General features: G+C 51.4%; 1 protein-coding gene across 2 annotated transcripts in view; it reads right to left on the reverse strand.

The window, feature by feature from the left end:
* The window catches only part of PTPRN2 (protein tyrosine phosphatase receptor type N2), a 395,976-nt gene that overhangs the window by 216,747 nt on the left and 157,761 nt on the right, over positions 1–21,468 (reverse strand). For both annotated transcript variants that reach the window (XM_053927307.2, XM_053927308.2), the window contains exons 5-6: positions 16,828–16,990; positions 360–690 (exon numbers count right to left, since the gene is read on the reverse strand). In XM_053927307.2, coding sequence (XP_053783282.1) covers positions 360–690; positions 16,828–16,990 — 494 coding nt within the window. The remainder of the gene's footprint in view (positions 1–359; positions 691–16,827; positions 16,991–21,468) is intronic.

Here is a 21,468-nt window from a genome sequence, read left to right on the forward strand (position 1 = left end):
GAGTGTGAGCACAGCAGTGGTGGGTGTGTGACAAAGTCACCGCACGTGCAGAACCTAAAGCATTCCTTGTCCACCTTCCAGAACACCATGTGACTGACCTGTGACCACCTGTCCACCAGGGGCAATCCACCTCTCCCTGCAGCACCAGCAGCTGAACACACCTGGCCCCTGGCGTGGACGTGACAGCCTTCCTTCCCCCTGCTGCACAGGGAAGTGCATAGCTTGAAGTTGTCCCTTTTTGCACATACCTGGTGCCTACCCCACCCCAGATGCAGTAGGGGACCAGCGCTGGGAAGGTGCTAGAAAGATGGATGGAGTCAACAACAAAAACACCAGAGGGGGTGGGGAGGCTGGCTTACCATCATCCAGGCCCGGGGCATCGTTGGGGTCTTCTGGGGGTGAAAGCCGTTTCTGGGGTCCTCTCCAAGGCATGCGCATTAGGTCGTATGGTGTGAGGGGGGTCTTGGTGGATGAGGGGGGCTTATAAGCCAAGTAGGACATCAGCTGCCCAAGGGCATTCCGCTTGTCCACTCTTCTGTCCCCCTTAGGGCTGAGGTTGTCAGGCTGGGGCCTGCTGAGGGTCTGCAGCGGGTGGCCCATGGGGTGCCCCTCCTGGGAGGCAGGGGCATAGGTCAGAGCAGATGTTTGGTCCACGAAGGTCAGCGCACTGTCAGCCAGGGGGTCCTCACCCTGCAGGGGCAGGGGACAAAACAGCAGTGGGTGAGTCTCTGTCACCAGCCACATGCTAGAATGACATGTGGTCTGGATTTTCAAGGCCCGAAACAGCACCGGGCATCTGAAATGCACACCCAGAATGGGCACAATCACGGACCAGATTCCTAGGCTACAGGCAGTAGTGCATTGGTCTTTAATAGCAGCTTTATTGAGATTAATTCACATACCATGAAATTCACGCGACTCGGTTGTTTTCAGTGTAGCCACAGGGGTGTGTACACACCACACACTATTCCACCATTACACTAATTCCAGAACATTTTTTTTCTTTTTTTTTAAATAAACATTTTTGTTGTTGTTGTTCAATGACAGTTGTCTGCATTTTCTCCCCATCCCTCCACCCCACCCCAGCTAAACCCACCTCCTCCCCCACCTCCATTGTCCCCCTTGGTTTTGTCCATGTGTCCTTTATAGTAGTTCCTGAAAACCCCTCTCCCCACTATCCCCTCCCCACTCCCCTCTTGTTATTGTTAGATTGCTCTTAACTTCAGTGTCTCTGGTTATATTTTGTTTGCTTTTTTCTTTTGTTGATTATGTTCCAGTTAAAGGTGAGATCATATGGTATTTGTCCCTCACTGCCTGGCTTATTTCAATTAGCATAATGCTCTCCAGTTCCATCCATGCTGTTGCAAAGGGCATAAGCTCCTTCTTCCTCTCTGCTGCATAGAATTCCATTGTGTAAATGTACCATAGTTTTTTGATCCACTCACTTGCTGATGGGCACTTAGAACATTTTAATCACCCGAAACAGGAACCCTGTGCCCACTCCATGTTCCTCCTCACTCCCCTGCAATCCTGGCAATAGCCCATCTACTCTCTGTCTCTGCAGGTTTGCAGGACACTTCACGTCAATGGAATCCTGTGGGAGGTGGCCGTGTGTATCAGCTTCTTTCGTGTAGCACAGTTTTCCAGTTGCATCATGCCACGTGTCGGGGCTGCATTCCTTTTTATAGCGGAAAAATAACCTGGGTGAAGGACATAGTGCATTTTGCTTATTTATTCATCAGCTGTTGGACATTTGGGCTGTGTTCAGTTTGGGACCAAAATGAGAAGCAGTGCTGTGGACGTTCGTGGACACATTTTCACGTGGGCAGGTGTTTTCTATTCTTGGTAGTACACACCTGGGGGTGTGCAATTGCTGGGTGGTGTGGTGACTCTGCGTGCAACTTAGCAAGGACCTGCCCACAGGTCTGCAGCGTGGCTGCTCCAGCAGTGCATGCGGGCTCCGCTTTCTCCACCTCCTCGGCTGCGCTGGCCACACAGTCATCCTTTTTTATCATAACCCCCTTGTGGGCAGGAAGTGGTTTTACTGATTACTTAAATCACTTTCATATTCTATTCCTTTAGCAGCAATCCTCTGCACCAGGGAAATCACCAGGGTCTCTGGGGTAATGATGACACACGACAGCGAATCCATGACCTGGGCCATGTGGCCTTCCGTGGAGCCTCCACCTACGTCTTCGCCTCGCTCATTTCACAAAGGTCCCCGGAAGGATTGCTCTCATCACACTGTGTTTTGCCACTAGGCAAAGCCAGGCTGGGTGTTCTTAGCTCTGGGGCAGCTAGAAAAATGTCAGAAGTCACATTCTTCTACCTCTGGCAATGGCACCAAAGACCCTGCACGGACAAATAGTGACTGTCAACTCTAAGACTCTCGGGAAGGTGACTCCTGCCTCCCACGCTGATCAATGGGGCCCATGCTTGGGGACCTAGTGGAGAGGTGCAGCCATCACTGGGTTTGAGGCAAGTGGCTCCGACTCCCAGGTCTGGCTTGGGTCCAGCTCCCTGGACAGCTTTTGGTGTCGCAACCTGGAAATGAGGCAGCTGGGGTAGGTGTGGGTTCTAGTTTCTGTTCTCATATTGGAATGTGGGCAAATCATGTCACCTTTTGAGACTCCATTTTTTCTTGTTAAAGGAGAAGGCTGGACATTAAGATTGTTTTATTTCTAAAATGATGAGATTTTAGCTGCCATCCAAATTGTTTAATTTTGTCTAAGTAGTCACTGAAATGAACACTTTTCCTTTAGAAAAGAGTCACAGGAGGGAGAGATAAAATGCTCCACAACAAACTTCCCCTTCAGTGATTCCCACAAATTGAGTGAGAGCGTCAGTCTTCCGCTTAGCCTGAATGCCTGTAAGAACAGCTGTCTCTGAACACCTGGCCGGGCCACTGTGCTGGGGGATGGGACCTGTGCCCAAACCCCTTGTTAACGTGCCACAGGCATCTCTCCTTGCCTGTCTAGAAGTGTAGCCAACCTGCTGCTTCAACTTGGAGTCAACCGAAGAGCTCCCGATCAAGGGTGGACCAGGCCAGACTCAGCCTGTAACAAATCACAGCAGGATGTGATCTGCACAGTAGACAGGGATAGTCTATTTGGGGTGTTTATGCTCCGAACCATGTTAAGGTGAAGAAGGAAAAGAGCATTTTGGTGGGTAGTACAAATAACGGAAGCTGTGGGACCACAGAACACCCAGCTCTTACCAGCCAGGGCAGGTGCTCTGCAAACCACAGCTGGCCCAGTGGTGCCCTTGGGGAGCTTACGGCATCCTCAGGGTGAGGGTGCCCACCCCAGGAGCAAGAGGCCTAGGAGCAGGAAGATGAGCAGTGAGCAAAATGTTCTCCTTGCCCCCTCCTCCCATGTGGCTTAAGCTCGAAAACAGCACACAGAGCGGGCTGCGGAGCAGGGCTGCCCGGGTTGAATCCCACTGCCAGCACCAGGCACGTCACCATCTCTGCTTTGGGGCCTGTTTAATGTCTAAGTTGTCTGTGAAGTGGGGGCGATAATCTCAGAAGTGCTGATGGACGCTACTGCTGTTGCTGTTATTTTTACTTCACCTGCTCATAATCTTCTTTAAAGCAGCAGGAAGTCCATAGCCCCCTTGGGGACAAGCCATCCAACTGTGCGTACTTTTATTCCACTTTCAGCTCTGAGTTTAAAATTCTGTGACTCATTCTCAAACCTTCTATTTTAAAAGCCTCAATTCAACAAACCTATGATGTCAGGTTTCTAAGGCAATGGTGAATAATTTTTAAGACTGTAGTTGTCCAAATATGGAAATTAGCAACCCAAAAGCATGAAAATTGGCCAGTTGCCAGCACGTGGTATGGCCACTTCTGGCACATTAATGCTTCCGACTGTCTGTCAGAGAAATCGAGTCTGGGCACCATGGCGTGGGCCACCTGTGTGCACAAGCCTCTGAGAATGGCCGCCAAAGCCTCTGGAGTTCACAGTGAAGTGGAATTGCTCCGGGCACACTCTGCACCCGTGGTGAGTCTGTGCGAGAAGAGAGCCCACTCACCTGCCGCCCATCCCCGCCTGGCCCCAGGGGTCAGCAGATTAGGAAGTGTCAGTCAGCAAGGGGACAGGAGGCTTGTGTGGGGACAGGCCGCTCAGCACAGCTCTGTGCAACCTGCACAACTGGGGGCAAGCTATTGCACCTCTTTGAGCTCCACTATTACCACCTGCAAAACCTGGAAAATAATTTCCGGTTTTTTCTGTTAAAGCAATTGTGAGGATTGGGGAGAGTATAGCTAAAAGTGCCTGGTTTGGCACACAGCTCAGAGGAGGTGTTCATCACCACCATCACCATCATCATCATCGCCATCCTCACCACCATCCTCCTCCTCCTCCTCATCACCACCACCATCATCACTACCATCACCATCACCATCACCACCATCCTCACTACCTCGACCACCATCGTCACTACGTCCGCACTGCCAGCACCACTGCCGCCGTGTGCTAAGCTCTGGACTACGTTCTGTGGGGGGAAGAATGATACAAACAAGGTAGTTTTTACACAGCTTGCAGACTGAAACGCACGCTGTGTCACAGACGCTAGGAGCCATAATTGGAAGTGTATTATTAGAGGAGAAGTTCAGGGGCATGGCGATTGGAAGGAGGTGATTATATCCGGCTGGGGGACATCAGGGCAGCTTCCTGCAGCCAGAGGGCATACATGCTGGAGGTGCAACCCGCATGGCATCCCTCACCTCCCAAACAGTGAGCTGTTCATTGAAGTGGAGCCCCTTGCTCCAGCTTCACCCAGGCCAGGGTCCCAGAGCCAAAGTCAGCCTCTTTCCTCTCCCGGAAATCCGCCCACACCTGCCCCAGACGGCAGTTTTGAGTTCGGACTGCCAGGAAGGACTGGAGGCCCTGGGAGCCCAGGTGCCAGCAAACACTGAGTGGGTGAGACTTCTGTCTGCACACTGGTCTCTCACACTCACCAGATATTCTCTTGTTCCAAGGAGCCAAAACAAATTAGGAAACCCAAACTGGGCCACTGTTTGACCACATAACAAACATTTTCTCCGGTTTGTCTCATAGCCCGAAGGCAGCGTTGACAGGCACACTGATCAAGACACACTTGCTGCTGGCCTGACATCGCACATGGCCATGCAGCTGTCCACAGGCTTCCTAATGAGATGGCCCCATGATGCTGCTGGACACAGCAAGGTTTGGGCAGTGTGGGGGAGCTCAAAACCCCCCACCTCCAGCTCATTAATGTAGGGTTGAGGTGACTTCACTGTGCCTTCCTGTGCTCGGGCATAGAGGGCGATGCTGGCAACTTGTTTTCTCTTTCTCTCTCTGTGCCTTTCTCTCTCCCCTTCCACCCACTTCTCTCTCTCTCCCTCTCTACACAGTGAAAAGGTTGTCAGTGCTTAATAGTGTTCAGACTCTAAGTGGCCCGCCCACGTGCAGAGGAGGAAGACTGGAGGTGTCACTCTTCCTGACAGCGCTGTCACCAGGACAAAAGAAATTTCTACATTTGGAGGAGCCTCGCACCGGTCTATCTTTGGCCGGGACAGCGGTGCTATCTTTGGAGTAGAGATGCAGAGCTTTCAGTTAGGGGGAAAAGTCTCCCCACAGTTTCTGACAGAGTTCACCAAACCTATGAGGGTGAAGGGGTGTTCAGATCTAAACTACAGGGTCCATGAATTTTTGCAGAAGGTCGACAGTCATGTGAGTGGCAATGTTAGTGCAGGACACTGCATTATGCTCGCTGGGAATGACTCTAAGACAACTTACGACATGAGGAAACAGGTGCTTCTCCTCGCCACCCACTCTTTACGCTCTTCCTGGTTTTCACCCTGCTCTTTCCAGAAGCTGTACCTGCAGCCTCATACCCCGCCAACCAGCCAAGGGAATGGCTGGAGCAGAGAGCTGCGTCCACCTGTGTGCCTCGGGTAGGCAGGCGCAGTGCGGACCACACATGTGGCCACTGGGCCAGGCTGCCCTGTGGGTTTACATGCTCCCACCCTTGTTGGCCCTGAAGACAACCCTACAGTGTGGACACACGATCCCCACTTTAGATGTGGAGACAAGGTGACCCACGAGTAAGGAGCAGAGCTGGATGCAACCCCTGTGTCAGAAACCCTGGGTTTGTCCGCCATCTGTGACAGAAAATGAAACAACTCCTGCTCTCTGAGTTTGGAGGAGGGAACTTGGTGACCTTGGTTTGAGCTTAAAAAACAAACATGAAACAGTTGAGCAAGAATTTCCAGGTTCTGATTTCAGCTTGACCACCAGTGGAGTGTTTTCCTCAAACATTTCATGCCATCTCTCAGCCTCAGTCTCTTGCTCTATAAAGTGAGATGACTGGCAGATGGTCATGACGAACTGTCTCATCCTAGAAAAAAACGAATCAACAGAAAGCACAAGAAAACTTCAGGGAATGAGGCTGTGGTGTTTTTCTGTGTCCACCCAATCAAATCTGAAGACTCCTACTGGGAGACGTGAACTAGTGTTGGCGAGGACCCAGGCAGCTCCCCACACACGGTGACAGGAGAAGTTGAATCAGACAAAATAGAGTGTCTTCTGCCCGCACAGAATTTAACTCTCAAGGAAAAACGGGATAAGCACATGGGTTCCCACAAAGCAATGCTGCTGCTTGCCCTGCGTCCCCATGGCCATGTCTGGTACCAGCAAGTGGGCCACCCTCCTCTGTGACTGCACTCCCCACCAGGGTGGCACCCAAGACAGAAACACAGCTGGGAGGGAAGCAGCTGGGCTGGGACAGTGAGAGCATGTGACCGTGCTGAACATCACCTTAGGCTTTCATCTGGGCCTGCTGGGGACACTGATGAGCGTGCGGTTTTGAGGGGCTGCTTTCCCATCGAGCCCAGTTCTGAGCTGGCTAGCACCCCCACTTTCTGTACATGGAGTCGGGCTCTCTGCAGGCAGGTTTTCTCTGGCAGGGAATCGGGGATAACATTCACAGTCACCATGGCACCCGTCAGTCACTCCCTACACGTAGGCACAACTAACTGTGTGTGGCGGGCGGAATGTGGACCCAGAACACAGCTCTGGGGGCCGCCAGGGCTCAGCAGAAACAAGCACGAGCAAGAGGATTTTTCATCAAAGGAACCTTGTGGGTGTGGCCGGCATGGCCATGGTCCTCCTAGCTCTGCATCTTTGCATGTGCTGTTCCCTGTGGCACAGCTGAGTTGAGGGCCAGAGGGAACCCTGGGTCCCCAAACTCGATGTCCTGCGGCAACAAGTCTTCAGGGCAGGAGACAGGAGAGAGTGGGCTTGCTGGTGGACCTCCAGGTGTTTCCTGTCTGGGGCCACTGGGAGTCAATCAGGCTGCTGTGAATGTCACGTGTAGGGTTCCTTGTGACCACGTGTCCTTCCTCCAGGTGGACCTCCCGCAGCAGAAGCACTGTGCCCCCGGACAGGTGAATATTCTACCCCAGAGAAACCCCAGAGAGGCTGTACCAGTTGTGTCCCAGCAGGCCGAGGGCTGCCATCCACCTGCATTGTCAGCAGGAGCTGGCATTATAGACTTTTTAGGAAATCCGGCCAATCCGGTGAACACACAGCAGTGCGGCTCTTCCCGGTTCCACTGCATTTCCCTGACAGACAAGGACGTTTAGCATCTTCGATGCCGTTTTGGCCATTTGTACATTTTTTTATAAAGTATGTGTTGAAAACTTTTACACATTTGTATTGATTGCTTGTCTTTTTTTCTTTTTCATCTTTATTAAAGTATAATTGACATACAGTAAACAGCACTCACTTGTTCTGACAGAGCTATGCATCAGTGAGGCCATCACCGGGGTCGAGACCATGAACATACCTGTCACCTCTGTCACACTCTACCACCCTCGTGGCTTCCTCAGGCCTTTTATAACACTGCCCCCCACATCCACATCCTGCATCCTCAGGTGACCCCTGATTTGCCGTCACTGTACACTAGTTTGCATTTTCCAAAATCTGTACAAACGGAGTTTTAACAGTGTTTGCTCTTTTTCTGTCTTGAAGTCAGAACGACTGTGGGACTCGTCCACACCGTCGCAGGCCTCCGCAGCCCACTGGGTGGATCAAACACAGTTTGTTATCCTCTCGCTGGGGGCACTTGCGTTGTTTCCGATTGCTGGCAATTACTATTGAAGCTGCCATGAATATTCATGGTCACGTTTTCGAGTGGACTACAGCGCTTTCGTTTATCTTGGGCAGGAGTGGAATGCCTGGATCAGAGAGTGGGTGTGTGTTTAATTTCTTAAGACACTGTGGGAGTGTTTGCCACAGCAGCCATGCCATTTCACACTCCCCCCAGTGTGCAGGAGGCACTGCGCCCTCCCCTCGTGACTGCCCCCGGCGCGGCCAGCCTTTTACACTGCAGCCGCTCTAATAGGCACGGAGCGGCATCTCACTGTGGCCGTGACTTTCCTTTCCCTGAGGAGTATGACTTCGAACATTCCGTAGAGCTTATTTGCCCCCCATTTTTATTCACTGGTGGATGTCTTCTCAAATCTTTTGCTCAATTTTTTCTTTGCTTGTTTTTTTCTTTTTAATGAGTTTTGAGAGTTCCTTATTAACTGTGAAGAGAAGTACATTTCAGGTGTGTTATTTGTAAATATTTTCCCCCAGTCTGTCACCTTCTTTTCATTTTCTTAGCAGAATCTATTAAAAAAATTTAACTTGACGAAGTCCAAATTATCCAATTTTCTTTTATGGATACTTTCAGTGCTGTATCTATAGATCACTTTGGGGGAGACTGCCACCTTAACGCTGTCATTACTTCTGACACACAATCACAGTATATACGCCTCCACTACTTTAGGTCTTTAATTACTCTCATCCACAATTTTTAATGTTTAGTGTAGGCCTTACACATATTTTGCTAGATTTATCTCTAAATGCTTCATAAATTTGGATGCTATCGTAAGTGATATTTTTTAAGATTTCAATATCTAATCATTGCTAATATATAGAAATACAACTGGGTTTTGTATATTTACTTTGCATTGTTATTTAGTAGTTTTTGCAGCTTTTTCTGTAGGTTCCACCAAATCCTCTACAAAGGTGATCATGTAATCGGAGAACCTTTTGTTTTTGCTGTTGCCCCGTCGCACCAGCCAGGACCTCCGAAGCAGGGCTGCACGGAGGAGGAGGAGGAGAGAGGGTGAGTCCCGGGCTAACCCCAGGTTTTAGTACAAAGCGTTCGGTCCCCTCCCTTGCTGTGATGGCAGCTGCAGTTTTCCACCGTGAGTGGAAGTTGGCATTTGTCACATGCTTTTTCTGCATCCATTAGCAATGTCACATAGTTTTTCTTTTTCTTGTTAATACGGTGAGTCATACAGGCTAGCGTTCACACAGACGGACCATGCATTTCTGGAGTAAATCTCCCTGGATCATGATGTGTTATCCTTTTTTTACATATTGTTTGACTCGATTGGCTAAAATTATACATATTGTTTGATTTGATTGGCTAAAATTATGTTTAGCATTTTTCCTATATTTCTGGGGACAAATGATCTACAGGGGTTTTTAAATATCTTTCTATATATGATTTTGATCCTTTGAAACTTATTGAGAATTATTTTATGACTCAGTAAATGACCCATCTTGGGAAATATTCTACGTGTACTTGAATAGAGCGCGTGTTCAGCAGTGTGTAGATATATCATTCTAAAAATAGCAATTAGGTTAAGCTGGTTAATGGTGTTGTTTAAATTTTCTATATCCTTACAGATATTTGGTCTATTTGTATATTGCATATTTCTCTTTTTAGTATTCTCATATTTTTGCTTTATGTCTCTGAAGCTCTAACATTAGATTCAAAAAAGATTTATATGTCATCTTAATTAACTGGGAGTTTATTCATTATAAAATGTCTTTCACCGATAACACTATTTGTCTTAAAGTGTGCTTTGATTAATATCAATGTAGTTAATTAATATAATACTGTCTCTATGTTACTTTCACTTTCAACTTATGTATCTTTCTACTTCATGTACCTTGGCTTTAGTAGACTACATCGGAACAGTTTGTTTCTGTTGAGAGCGAACATGTCTGCATCCTCTCTGGAGGACAGTCCATTTGTATTTCACGTAATCATGAACACGGCAGACTTCAGTCCATTTTTTTGCTATTTGTTTTATATTCAGCCCATGTGGGCTTTGTTCCTCTCTTCCTCATTCTTTCTTGCCTTCATATGGATAAGTAAACCATTTTTAGCGTTCCTGTTTTGACATTTAGTGACACCTATTTTTGCTTACTTTTTTCAAATGGTCACTGTAAAAATTATAATGTGTCTTTGTATCACAATCTATCTTCAAACAATATTATAAAACGTCACAAATCAACAGAAAGTCACAACAGTGTAATTCTGCCCATTCTACCTACTCTGTTGTGACACAGCTATACAGCACACGGTACATACTTACTACTTCATTTTAGATACACAAGAGCTGTTATCAAAACTTTATATACCTCACGTGTGTGTGACTCTTATGTTTACTCTCAAATGTACCATTTCTGGCTCTCTTCGCTACTCCCTGGGCTTCTATGGCTGCCGCTGGTTCCTGAGCTGAAGTACTTGTAGCGTTTCCGTACCGTGGGTCTACAGAGACCGCGTCTCTGTTTCACCTGCACTTTTGAACAAGGTAGAATTTGAAATGGACAGGTTTCCTCTTTCAGTACTTTACCGATGTTTTTTCATTATCTTCTGGCCTCCCAATGAGTATTCTTATCATTATCCCCCCAAATGCATGCGTCCTTTCACCTAGGATCCCTTTAAGATCTTCCTTTTGTCTTTGGTCTTCCCCAGTTTGATTACAATTCACCTAGATGTGGTCTTCTCTGAGCTTATCCCATTTGACATTTATTAAGCTTCTGAGACCTTTGTTTTGATGACGTTTGTCAATCTGGGGGAAGCCCAGCCAGCAATCCTTCAAGTGTCGCCAGTGCCTTTTCTTCCTCTCTTCTCCTTGCAGGGTTCCGAGGCACATGCATGGGACTGTTTGATGTTGTCCTGTATGTATTTGCTGCCTATTTTCGGCAACTCTATGTTCTGTGCTTCACCTCTGACCCTTCCTATGGACCTGACCTTTCATTGATTCTCCGCTGTGTCAAGTCCATCTATTAGCTCACCAGTGGAACTCTCTGTGTCTTGTCTTACTGCTTTCATTTCTGGCACTTCCCCCTGGTTCTCTGCTACTGCTCCATCTCAAGTTCATTTATGTTTTTTCACCTTTCCCACTCAATGCTTTAGTCTATTTATCTTGATTATCCAAATGGCCCTTTCAAACAATGGAGTCACACCCGGGTTTTCTTTTGTTGCCTCTTCCCTCTCTTGACCATGTGTCCCCCAATTTTAGACTGCATGCTGGAAATCTTTGCATGGAAGCGTGACAGAGAATGGGGTAAACACTACTTGTGCCCGAACGATGGCATGCTCCTCGGTACCCCGGTCTGGGCGCAGAGTCCATGCAGCCAGCAGTGGAAGTCGGTGTGGAGGTTGCTGCTGAGCCCACCAGCCTCAGCCACTGCCGGCTGCAGTTAGGAGGAGGGCAGGAGCAGGCTGGGGCCTGAGCTTGGAGGACCGCGACGCTGTGCAGACACCATCGGGTTTCTGACCCACAGACGCTGTCGCTCTGATTTACGGACCAGTGCCAGTTTGTGGGTTCCCCGCTTCAGTCCACCTTCCTGCATCCTTCACAATAGATTTTCTCCTCATGCTGCCTTGTCTGGGGCTTTCAGAAGGCAACTGGGGTTCACTCAAAAGCCCTGGATTTCCTTCTTGGGGTGATTGCTCTCGCTCTTTTCCCCTTCCCACACTATCCTCCACCTCCACCCCTGTGGACTGTCTCACATTCTTGGGGCTTCGGCAGCCTGTCCTTGTGGACTCGGCCTCACACATTGGCCTCCGCACATTGTCAGCAGTTCCTACAATTCAGGCTGCCTTCCTCCTGTCCCCTCTCAAGTCGAGGCCCCTCCTGTTGCTCCTGCCTGTGTGAATGTGGCCATGGTCTCTTGTCCCCTGGAACGAGGGCATCCCTTTCTGAATTGAGTGCATTCAGGTCCCTTTGTAGTCTCAGCTCTCTGAGGTTTGTTTTTTCCCCAGCTTTGATTCAGTAGCTCACCTGGATTATTCATGCTATCGTGGTGGCATTGGGGTTGCCGCTTCATAGTCTGCAATTTAAGTCCCATCTAAATATCTCCCCCTGGTGACTGCCTGCTGCTTCTCCATGTCCACCCCTGAGCAGCTTCCCTGCCCCTTGTTACAGCACCCACTCTGTTTCTGATGCCATGTTTCGTCTGCCTCACCCAGGAAGACTGTGAAGTCCTAGAGGGCAGGGCCTACCTTCCACCTTTCTAATCCCAGCACCTAGCACTGCTTCCTGCACAGTAAAAATGCTTAAAACAATGTTTCCAAATAAATCGGTTAATTCACGGCATTGCCGAGGGATGGATTTCTGTTCAAACCTCCTCGATAGCGCAGACTAAGTGCGGGGAGCTACAGCACCGTCTCTAACGACCCCCACAGGCTGAGCCAGCACCGCTGTGGTCAATGAAAGCAGGGGCTGGTCCCTACCGCTCACTGCACAGGAGGGAAAATTGTACCGATTGACTGATCAGTAAGCGCTAGGTGAAGGCACTGGGACTAGAATGAGTCGGTTTAAGAGGAGGACGGACCCTACTCCCTCCAGCCCCGTCCTGGAGCAATCAGTGTCGAAGCCTCTGGAGGTGATGGCTTCACACTGTCTCTCCAACTCTATGCTAGACTTGGATTTGTGATGACAGATGCATAGAAGGGGGTGACTATAAAATTATTCGTTGGGAATTGGTTGCCCCTGGAAAGACCATCAGTGTGCAGAACTTAAATTTCCAAGGGAAGTCTGCCATCAGCTGAGTGGGGGCAGTAATACAGCCAGGTCTGCTGGCAGGTTCACCTGGCAGCGATCTTGGGGCGGCAGTGGTCACATCGGGTGATTGCTTCCCGCCCTTCATCCAGTCTCTGTTCACCTGAGAGACAACAAAGAGCATGCCCTTCGCTCAGACACGGAACCAAGGCAAGAACGAGCTCTAGGCTCCCACGCGTTTCTAGTGCCGAGAAGCATCCGTCTTAACATGGAAGGAAAACCCCTGAGCCAAAAATGCCACCAAGCTCGTGTTCTGAATAACCTGTGACCACCGTGATGGACTAACCACAGAACTTGTTACCCACACAGGGCACTTGTGAGAGGGAAAAGGGGACGTGCTAGGAATTGTGAGGGGGCAACAGATGTAAACCGCGCTGTCCTGGCTGATCCAGTGTGAGCACTAGGTGTCACAGCGGCCAGACCCGGGACAAGGTGGCAGGTGGCTGCCGAAAGGACCCGTGACGACCCCAGTGCCAGCCTTCCCACTGCCTCTCCTGAAAGGAAGCCCAGGTTGGGTGTGAGCAGGGTGGATGCTGTTCCTCCCCTGCATGCCCCAGTGACTGGGGTGGCCTCAGGGCCAGGGGACAACATCTACCAGCTCAGCCCCCCAACCCCATTGTAAGGTCCCGAAGGGCTGAAGGTCCCCTGCAGAGATACCAGGCACACTTTTGCCATAGCAGGGAAGGTCCCCAGTGCTGGAATCGTAATGCATCTGGGTCCTGGTTGGGAAGGCCCTGCCATGAGGAGGAGACAAACTCACACCTTCTCCCTCCCCTACTAATGATTCTGTGGCTCCAGCAGAATTGTTCACTGGCCTGAGGTTTTGGTTGTAAGAAGCAGCATGTCTGTCCATCTCCCAGGGAGCTGCCTGTAGCTGCTCACTGCTGTGCCCCATAGCACACCCCTTCCCAGCTCCTGCTGACCCCCAGCATCCCTAGCCCCTGCTGTGCATGGCCCTACAGTGCACCCCTTGGGTCAGGGGCAAATGGCAGGGCCCCCACTTAGTAGCCCCTCCAGATGAATTCCATGCCACTGCTTGTCTGGGGAGCAACTTCTAGTCTAAACTGGACTTTTTCGTTCTAGTACGAGGGAGAAGTTCATAAAACAACCAAGCCTGAAGGAGAAACATGACATGACAATGGCTTCGGCTGCCCCATCCCTATTTCTGGAGACAAGAAAGGGCTCCGGGCAGAGGCTGTTTGTGCCTGAGTCACGGTCAAGTTGCAGAAACATGCTAACGGGCTCCACAGAGAAATTTCAACTCATTTCCTTTCACTCCGACTACTTCTGAGTCCATGGAACTTCAGCGACTCTCTCCTCGTTCCCTCCTCTGTCACTAAACCTGTCTCCGGGCCACACACAGGTTTGTCTTTATTGACTGTCTGTGCCCAACGCCCGGGACATGGCGCAATGGCTCCACTGCAGAAGCAATCCCACAGCAGCAGCTGAGAGCGAGCACGAAGCCTCGTATCCCTCTTGATGAAGACACACCGGGGGATAAAGGGGAGGACAGAGAACGATTTTCTATTTGTATGTACTTAAATTGCCAATATTCAAGAGGCCTGGGAGAAAGGTTGGTTTTCTGCTGTGCTGTGGCGCAAACAGATGAAACCGCTACTATACGGCGTTACGGCCAGGGCAGCTGCGGCAGAGGGGCACCGGATATGGATTAATCTGTTTTGCCAGCACGCCTGCTCTCCTCCGATTTTCCTTGGTAGAGTCATGACCTCCATGAACAGTCCAGCAGGTGGTTTACAGACCCTTGACCTAGTTCTCATTTTGCATCTAAAAGATGGCCCATTAATAATAATGATGATAACAAAGACTATTGATTGGCCCACTGGCTGCGAGCTTTCATGGCTTTCTTGCTTGACCCTGAGAAACACTTGGTGACTGACAATGCCCCGTTTCACAGTGAGGCCACAGCAGGACAGAGAGGCCAACCAGCCCCGCTGTCCAGAGTGTCCGGCCTCTCCCAGCATTCTCCCCATTGCCGACTCCCCAGGACAAGCTCACCTTTCACCCCACAGCACCTCGCTGGGCATCTGGCGTACAGAAAGTGCTCAGGCCACATCAGTGACAGGCATTTAGAACTGGTGTTCAGTAGCCCAGCTCCATCAGACTCCAGGCCTACGCTAGAAGCTTGCTGACTGACAGTTCACGTGGAAGGCTCTGAGATGCAGTGTTCACTCTGGCCAACAATCCAGGTGACAGTGACCTTGAGCAATGAGAGGGGCAGGACCCTCCCTAGTCTAACGGCTGCCTCCTGCTAGGGCCCAGAGCCCTGGGCTGCACCTCTGTGAGGACAAAGGCCCCACCCCTCCATCCAGTGGGTTCCAAGAACTGTGCTCAACCCATGACTCCTCGATGCTTCAGGGAACCGTGTGGCCACTGCCCCTCTTCTGGGGCAAACACAGATACAGAGGCGCTGACGCTGGCTGTGGTCCCACAGCCTGTCCAGTTGACCCAGGGCCAGTGTGGGGACTCTATGGGCCTCCACGTCCCCGCATCATTGTGCAGATCACCCTTATCGCATGAGGCCAGATGGCGAGGAGCACAAGGAAGTGTCCCACAGTATCCCAGGGAGCAGCTGGACAGCAGACGTCTTTTCTCTGCTGTAGGCCCTTAAGATATGGAAGTGACTCAGCTTCTTAACTGAGCCCACACTTCACCTGAACCCACCTGGGGGGCGCAGCTCTCTGGGCAGACACGCATGTGGCTCTGCCGTGCCCACTGTAGTTCACGCAGACCCTAAGTCACCTGAGGCCTCGTCCATGGCGTGAGCCCTGTGTGCGCACATGGCCCAAAACACCAGCCCGCGTTGGCGCAACTGACCTCAGCACTTTCGTAACAAGAAAGCAACTGTAACAGCGGCCCAAGTTGCTTCCCACGCGTTTCCAAGGCCACAGCCATCGTCTCATGAAGTTAGTGGAGCTTAAGAGCAAGCGAAACACAGCTGGACTCACTTAACTTCACCAGCAGGTATCATGGGTCACGTCCCAGGTGACGTGACTGACGTTCAGCAAGAAGGAAGTGTGAGCAGTGCTGTGATTGCCCACCACCCCCGGGACCCCCTGGATTCCATGCTCCACCTACAATCCCGCCCTCGGGGTGTGTGACACCCTCTGCTCCGAAGGTCTCTCTCATCCAGCCCATTCCACCCGGGAACCATGGTGCAATGGGCTGTCATAAAAAAACATGTGTAATTTCCTGTTTAAAAGTTCACTGTGATGTCTAATTATCTCTTTAAAATGTTCTTGAATGTGCTTCATACCGCAAACTGGCTCCAGAGCAGGTTTAGCGTTGATGTGAAGGGAGCTCCTACTTGAGGGCTGGCACAGGTGGTACCCAGGCCCGGCGCCCACTCGGGACACTGGCTGAGGGCAGGGGTGCCATGAAGGGGAGGTTTCTGGGTCGCAGGACTTGCGGGATTCCCTCCAGGATAGTCCTTGGCAGCCAGGACAGCTGGTCACCCTGTGTCACCTAGTTCCAGCCAAGTTTAGGGTCCCTGCCATCCTCCCTGCAGTTGAGTGTCTGCTGCTGTGCTGGGTCCTGCCCCAAAGTGTGGGCCCCGGGCTCTGTGCTGCCTCCCAACGTCCTGTCTGCAGGGTGGATGGCAGTGTCTGCAGCTCTGGGACTGTCCCATGAAAGACCTCGTGAGGACCTGCCCCAAGGGCAGCAGGGAACACGGAGGGGCTCAGCATTGAGGGCGGCTGGGCAGCCACTGCTGGACATAGGGTATCACCCTGCAAGGACTGAGGGACACTTCCCTGCATAAGCCTGCACCCCTCGCCGTTCCGCCCACCAGCCTGGATGGGGCACAGGAAAAAAACCGAGAGATGCTGCTGTGGATTTAGGAAACATTCCCATGGGTGCCCCCCAGGGATGCCCCCCAGAGGCGATACATAAACCCAGGTTGCAGAGTGAGCTGCGAAGGTCACCTGAGCTGGCCGTCCATCTTGCTGCATCCTGGGGAGCTCATCTGGGGCAGTGGCCTGGGACAGGACCTCCAAGTACTGCAAGTAGCGCTCGAGGGCCTCGGCCAGCGCGAGGCTGCCCTCTGGATGGCGCCTTCTTTCGTCCTGGGCACTGGGCTTTAAGATCCTGAAAAGCAAAAGAGCACATGAGCCAGTCCCATGCGTGCTGGGGGTTGGTCAGGCACCTGGCCTATGCTGTACGCCACCGCTGGCCCGCGACACAGGCACCCAGGCAGCCTTGCGGCCCTGCCAGGACCAGGTGTGTGGCTGGCAGCTCTCCCCGGCCAGGGTCTGAGTCTCTCGCGCACCCCCCATCTCAATAAGCAGCAGCACCATTCTGTCAACGGGATGCTAAACCACAGACCCGTGGATTTATGATGGACCTACCTGCCCGGTGCCCACTGGTGTCTCTGGAAAAAGGAAACAGACTCAGTGCTAGAAACACCAACTGTGTGCTAGTTCCCATGTCAGCCACGTCTTAGCTCGAGGATGCCCCTTCCCACCGGTCCTCCCCCCAACCCCATCTGAGGATTGTGCCATTCATTGTGGATCGGGCCCTCCTGGTTTATTTTCTTTTAGCTTTCATAACTAGCTGAAATTACCTTCTTTATGCAAACATGCACTTTTTCTTGCTGGACACCCCTTCACTAGCATGCAGGCTGCCAGAGAGAAGGGATCCCAGTTTTCTTCATTTTCCCTGTTTGCGGCTCCCACCCCAGAATTTACAACAGAGCCTGACTCACTGTAGATACTGAAAAAAAAAAAAAAGTGCGTTTATTGAATAAATGAACTTAACTCATCCAAGAAATTCTGGGTTCATGTGGAGTTAGCCCAGAAGACCAGCACTTCCCTTTGGTAGCCTGTCAAATGACCCTTGTTCCAGCACTAAGAAACGCCTCTGGGAAGTCTAAAAACTGTTACCGCTGAAAGTGAGTTTAGGGAACAGAACTGTTATTGTGGTGAGTGAGAGTGATGCAAATTGTGGACCTATTTGAAAGAAAAAGTCTTATTTCCATTTTTAGGGAAATGAAATGTTAACATCGTATGAAAGTGCAGCAGTCTCTGCTCTCCAACAACAACACTGTCTGTGCAGAAGGAAGTGGACACCCTTCCTCCTCTGTCATCTCCCCACCACTTCCCCTGGGCTCTCTACACAGTGGGCATAAAAGGCTGAGGCCGAGTTCAGATATTGAATAATTATGAGCAATTGTCCCGACAGTTACACAGCCAGGCATGTGGGGGTTTGTGTCCTAAATGCACTGGACCTTCATGTAAGCAAATCCTGGGTTTGAAACTTGTATTTCTGTGTCACCTCCCAGAAGCACCCTTGGTGCCGAGCGAGAATGTCCCGACAGCCAGGAGGAGCTCTGCCCTGGGATGTCAGTGTGGGGTCGGGAGAAGTGGGCGCAGGAGCGGAGCCACGGCTGGTCTGAGATTTCCTTCATTTCTCTCCATCCCTTCTCTAAAGGTTGGTGCCTGGAAAGAGTTGGCTTTTAAGTAACAATTTGATTTTTGCTTTTATTTACAAGAAGAGCAAATACAACAAAGTTTGGTGATGATCTCAGAGATGGAAGTCCTTCAGCTGCCCCAGCACAGGGGTGGCCTTGGAAAATATGTGAACGTAGGAAATGGGGCACGGCCTTTGCAGGGACTGTGGCAGCCCAGTCTCCCCTGGAAGGCGTGGGGTTCCCTGTCTGTGTCCTGTGCAGTCTGGGACCTCCAGAGTTGTCCGGGGTCTGCAGGGCTGACGCCTACTCACTGCAGCAGGAAGATGCAGCGTAGATAAGGTCTGTCCAGGGAGAGCACAGTGGCCGCTGAGCCGGGGGAGGGGTCGCCCGTGAAGATGCACATCTGCCCAAGTCCCCGGGAGGGGTCAGGGCCCCTGAGGCTTTGTTATAGCCACATGGAGTCCCTCCACCTCCTTCCATGGCTGCCCCGTCCCCTCATGCCCCATAGCGTGTCCTCCCAAGACAAAGTGTCCTGTAAACTTCCTGCAGCAGCTCCAGAGTCACCATGTCCGTCTTCTAAGAACCACCTGAGACACAGCTCCCTGGGTGCCACTGGCTGGAGTCCAGAGCCCCGCCACCTGAGAGTTATCTGTCCAGACGGCCCAAGCAACTGCAGAAGGAGGCACCCCACCCCTATTTTACAGTGAGGAGGCCAGGGTGTAATACTGTGATGCCAACACGGGGTATCCCTGAGGCTGGCCTGGAGTCTGGATTCCTGGGTGTGCCACAGCCTGGTCTGCACACTCCTCCTCAGAGGGGCAGGGCGCGGGGTCTCCGGCCAGGCAGGGAGCACCTGCAGTCCCACCAGCCTGCCCTCTGCTCACCACCGGCCTCTCCAGGTCAGGGACCACGGCCTTTCCCCACGGCTGATCCGGATGCAGCATCTCAGCCCAGCAGTGAGCACAGGGCTTTACACATGGAGATGCTCTCCATTCTTGTGAATGAGGAATTTGGCAGCAGCCGTAGGGCGATGCCCCACGCTTGTGCATCTCTGTGTGCCTGTGTGCCTGCAGGCGTGTACGCATCAGTGTGTGTGTGTCTAAACGCATGCGTGTGTTCTGCACGTGCTCAGTGATGCTGGTAGTGTCAGTGCACTGCCCATTTGCAGATAACCACACTCACATTCAGTGACCAGGAAACAGCGTTCCAAGTATTTTACATCCAAACAGGATGGTTAATTGCTCACACGAAGGTCTTCACTGTGACGCCAACGCACATCAGAAAACGTGCGTGGGTTTGGGGGGATGTGTCCTGTCAAAAACGGAGAATGGCTGCTGGCTGGGGTTCTCACTCAGAAAGCCCGGTCCCCCAGGACAGGCCGCTGACGTCAGGCATGCAGTCTGCGTGCTCTTCACAGAGGGGCTCGCGACGCGCCTTCCTGCTGTGCTCAACGATCACACCTGCCAGAGCCACACTGCCACTATTTCCAACGCCTCTTTCAGCCTCGTTGGCTCACTTCTGGTGGGCACACGGCTCACAGCCGCTTCAGTCCGGTGCGTCTTGAGCCCCGGCTGTCGTTTCCCTGACCACTTCTAACATGAAATTTCACGTCTTGTGTCGTGTAACTGAGGTCAGTTTACTTTTCTGGAACTTTGTCCATTTTTCTCAGTAATTGCTTATCGGTGCAGATGGAAACACCCTGTTACCCGGCCTTTAAATCGTCGTATTTGTCTTCCTGTCGCACGCGGCTGCAGTATGTGCCCACCACCGTGCTGAGCAACGTCGCAGCAATTAACCTGCAGATCGGCGTCTGCCCTGTCCTCTGGCGTGAAGCAGGCGAAGACTTTGCAAGTGTGTACTTTCCACTTCAAAAAGGCTAAGAATGCTTCACACTCAGGTCCCTTCTCCATGTGTGCACACCAGCCTTCAAGCTCCAGAGAACATGAGATGCTTTCCAGGGGTGTCCAACCTGTAGCCTGTGGGCCGCATGCAGCCCAGGATGGCTGTGAATGTGGCCCAACACAAAACTGTAAATTTACTTAAAACATGATGAGATTTTTTTGTGATTATCTGTCACAATGTATTTAATGTGTGGCCCAAGACAATTCTTCTCCTTCCAGTGTGGCCCAGAGACGCCAAAAGGTTGGACACCCCTGCTACTCTGTCACCCCACTTGCTGGAGAGAGAAAAACCCAAATTAAAAACAAAAATTTTGGCAAAGCAGATGCAGTGAGCCTGTTCTCATCCCTTTCCTCAGTCATCCTAGCTACACGTGCTAATCATTCGGGCCATTATTTGTCACACAAAGCCTCACGACCACCCTGAACCATGCTTCCGGTCCCTGCCCTCTGTGACACCAGTGGCTCGTCACGTCTGGCTGCCTCCTGGTCCTCTCACCCCACTCTCAGGAGCAAAGGGCTCCTCGGGCTACGCGCCTTGGCATCCCCTCAGCTCCAGGCTCTGCTCCCTCTACTCAGCACCCCCAACTTTGCATTTTGCTAGGTTTCCATGCAGCTCCTCTGCTGGTCTGGCTCAGTGTCCCCGAGCTCCTGCCCTTGGTTTTTGGGAGCCCATCCATTCTGCCCATCCCTGCTCTTGGTGGAGCTCAAGGCTGCTAGATGGTACCCCGCACTCGGGTGAATGTTCATGGAGGAGGAAGAAGTGGCCAGTGCTCAAACGCCCAAGTGCCATTTGAAGACCAGTGTTAAGAGTTTGAACTCATTCAAGACAGACTGACTGTGGTTTTGGTTTGCTTTTTGAACAGAAAAGGCTTACACACACACACACACAGAAGACAGTGGCCCATGGTCATCGATAAGGGAGGTGCACTGGGCACAAGGAACACAAACATAGAGTTCCTGCCCCCGGGAAGTTGGGTCTGGCCAGCGCACGGGCTGGCGTGGAGAGCACTTATGTAGTATGCGCACGGTCCTCGCGTGTTTCCACACACCCTGTCCCGCAGCACTTGGGAGTGAACATCCCATTGGACAGCATAAGCATCAGTTTTCTGTTACTGAGACCAAAGGCTATGTATAGACTTACAATAGTGCCTCAGGGAAAAAAGTACAATTTCCAAGCCCAGTCTCTAGGGAAGGTCCTTCTCACTTTTCATGAATACGGACAGCATAGTGCAGTGGCTCCGTGCTGAGACGGCCTC

This window comes from Desmodus rotundus, chromosome 6 (assembly GCF_022682495.2).
Source record: "Desmodus rotundus isolate HL8 chromosome 6, HLdesRot8A.1, whole genome shotgun sequence".
NCBI lineage: Eukaryota > Metazoa > Chordata > Mammalia > Chiroptera > Phyllostomidae > Desmodus > Desmodus rotundus.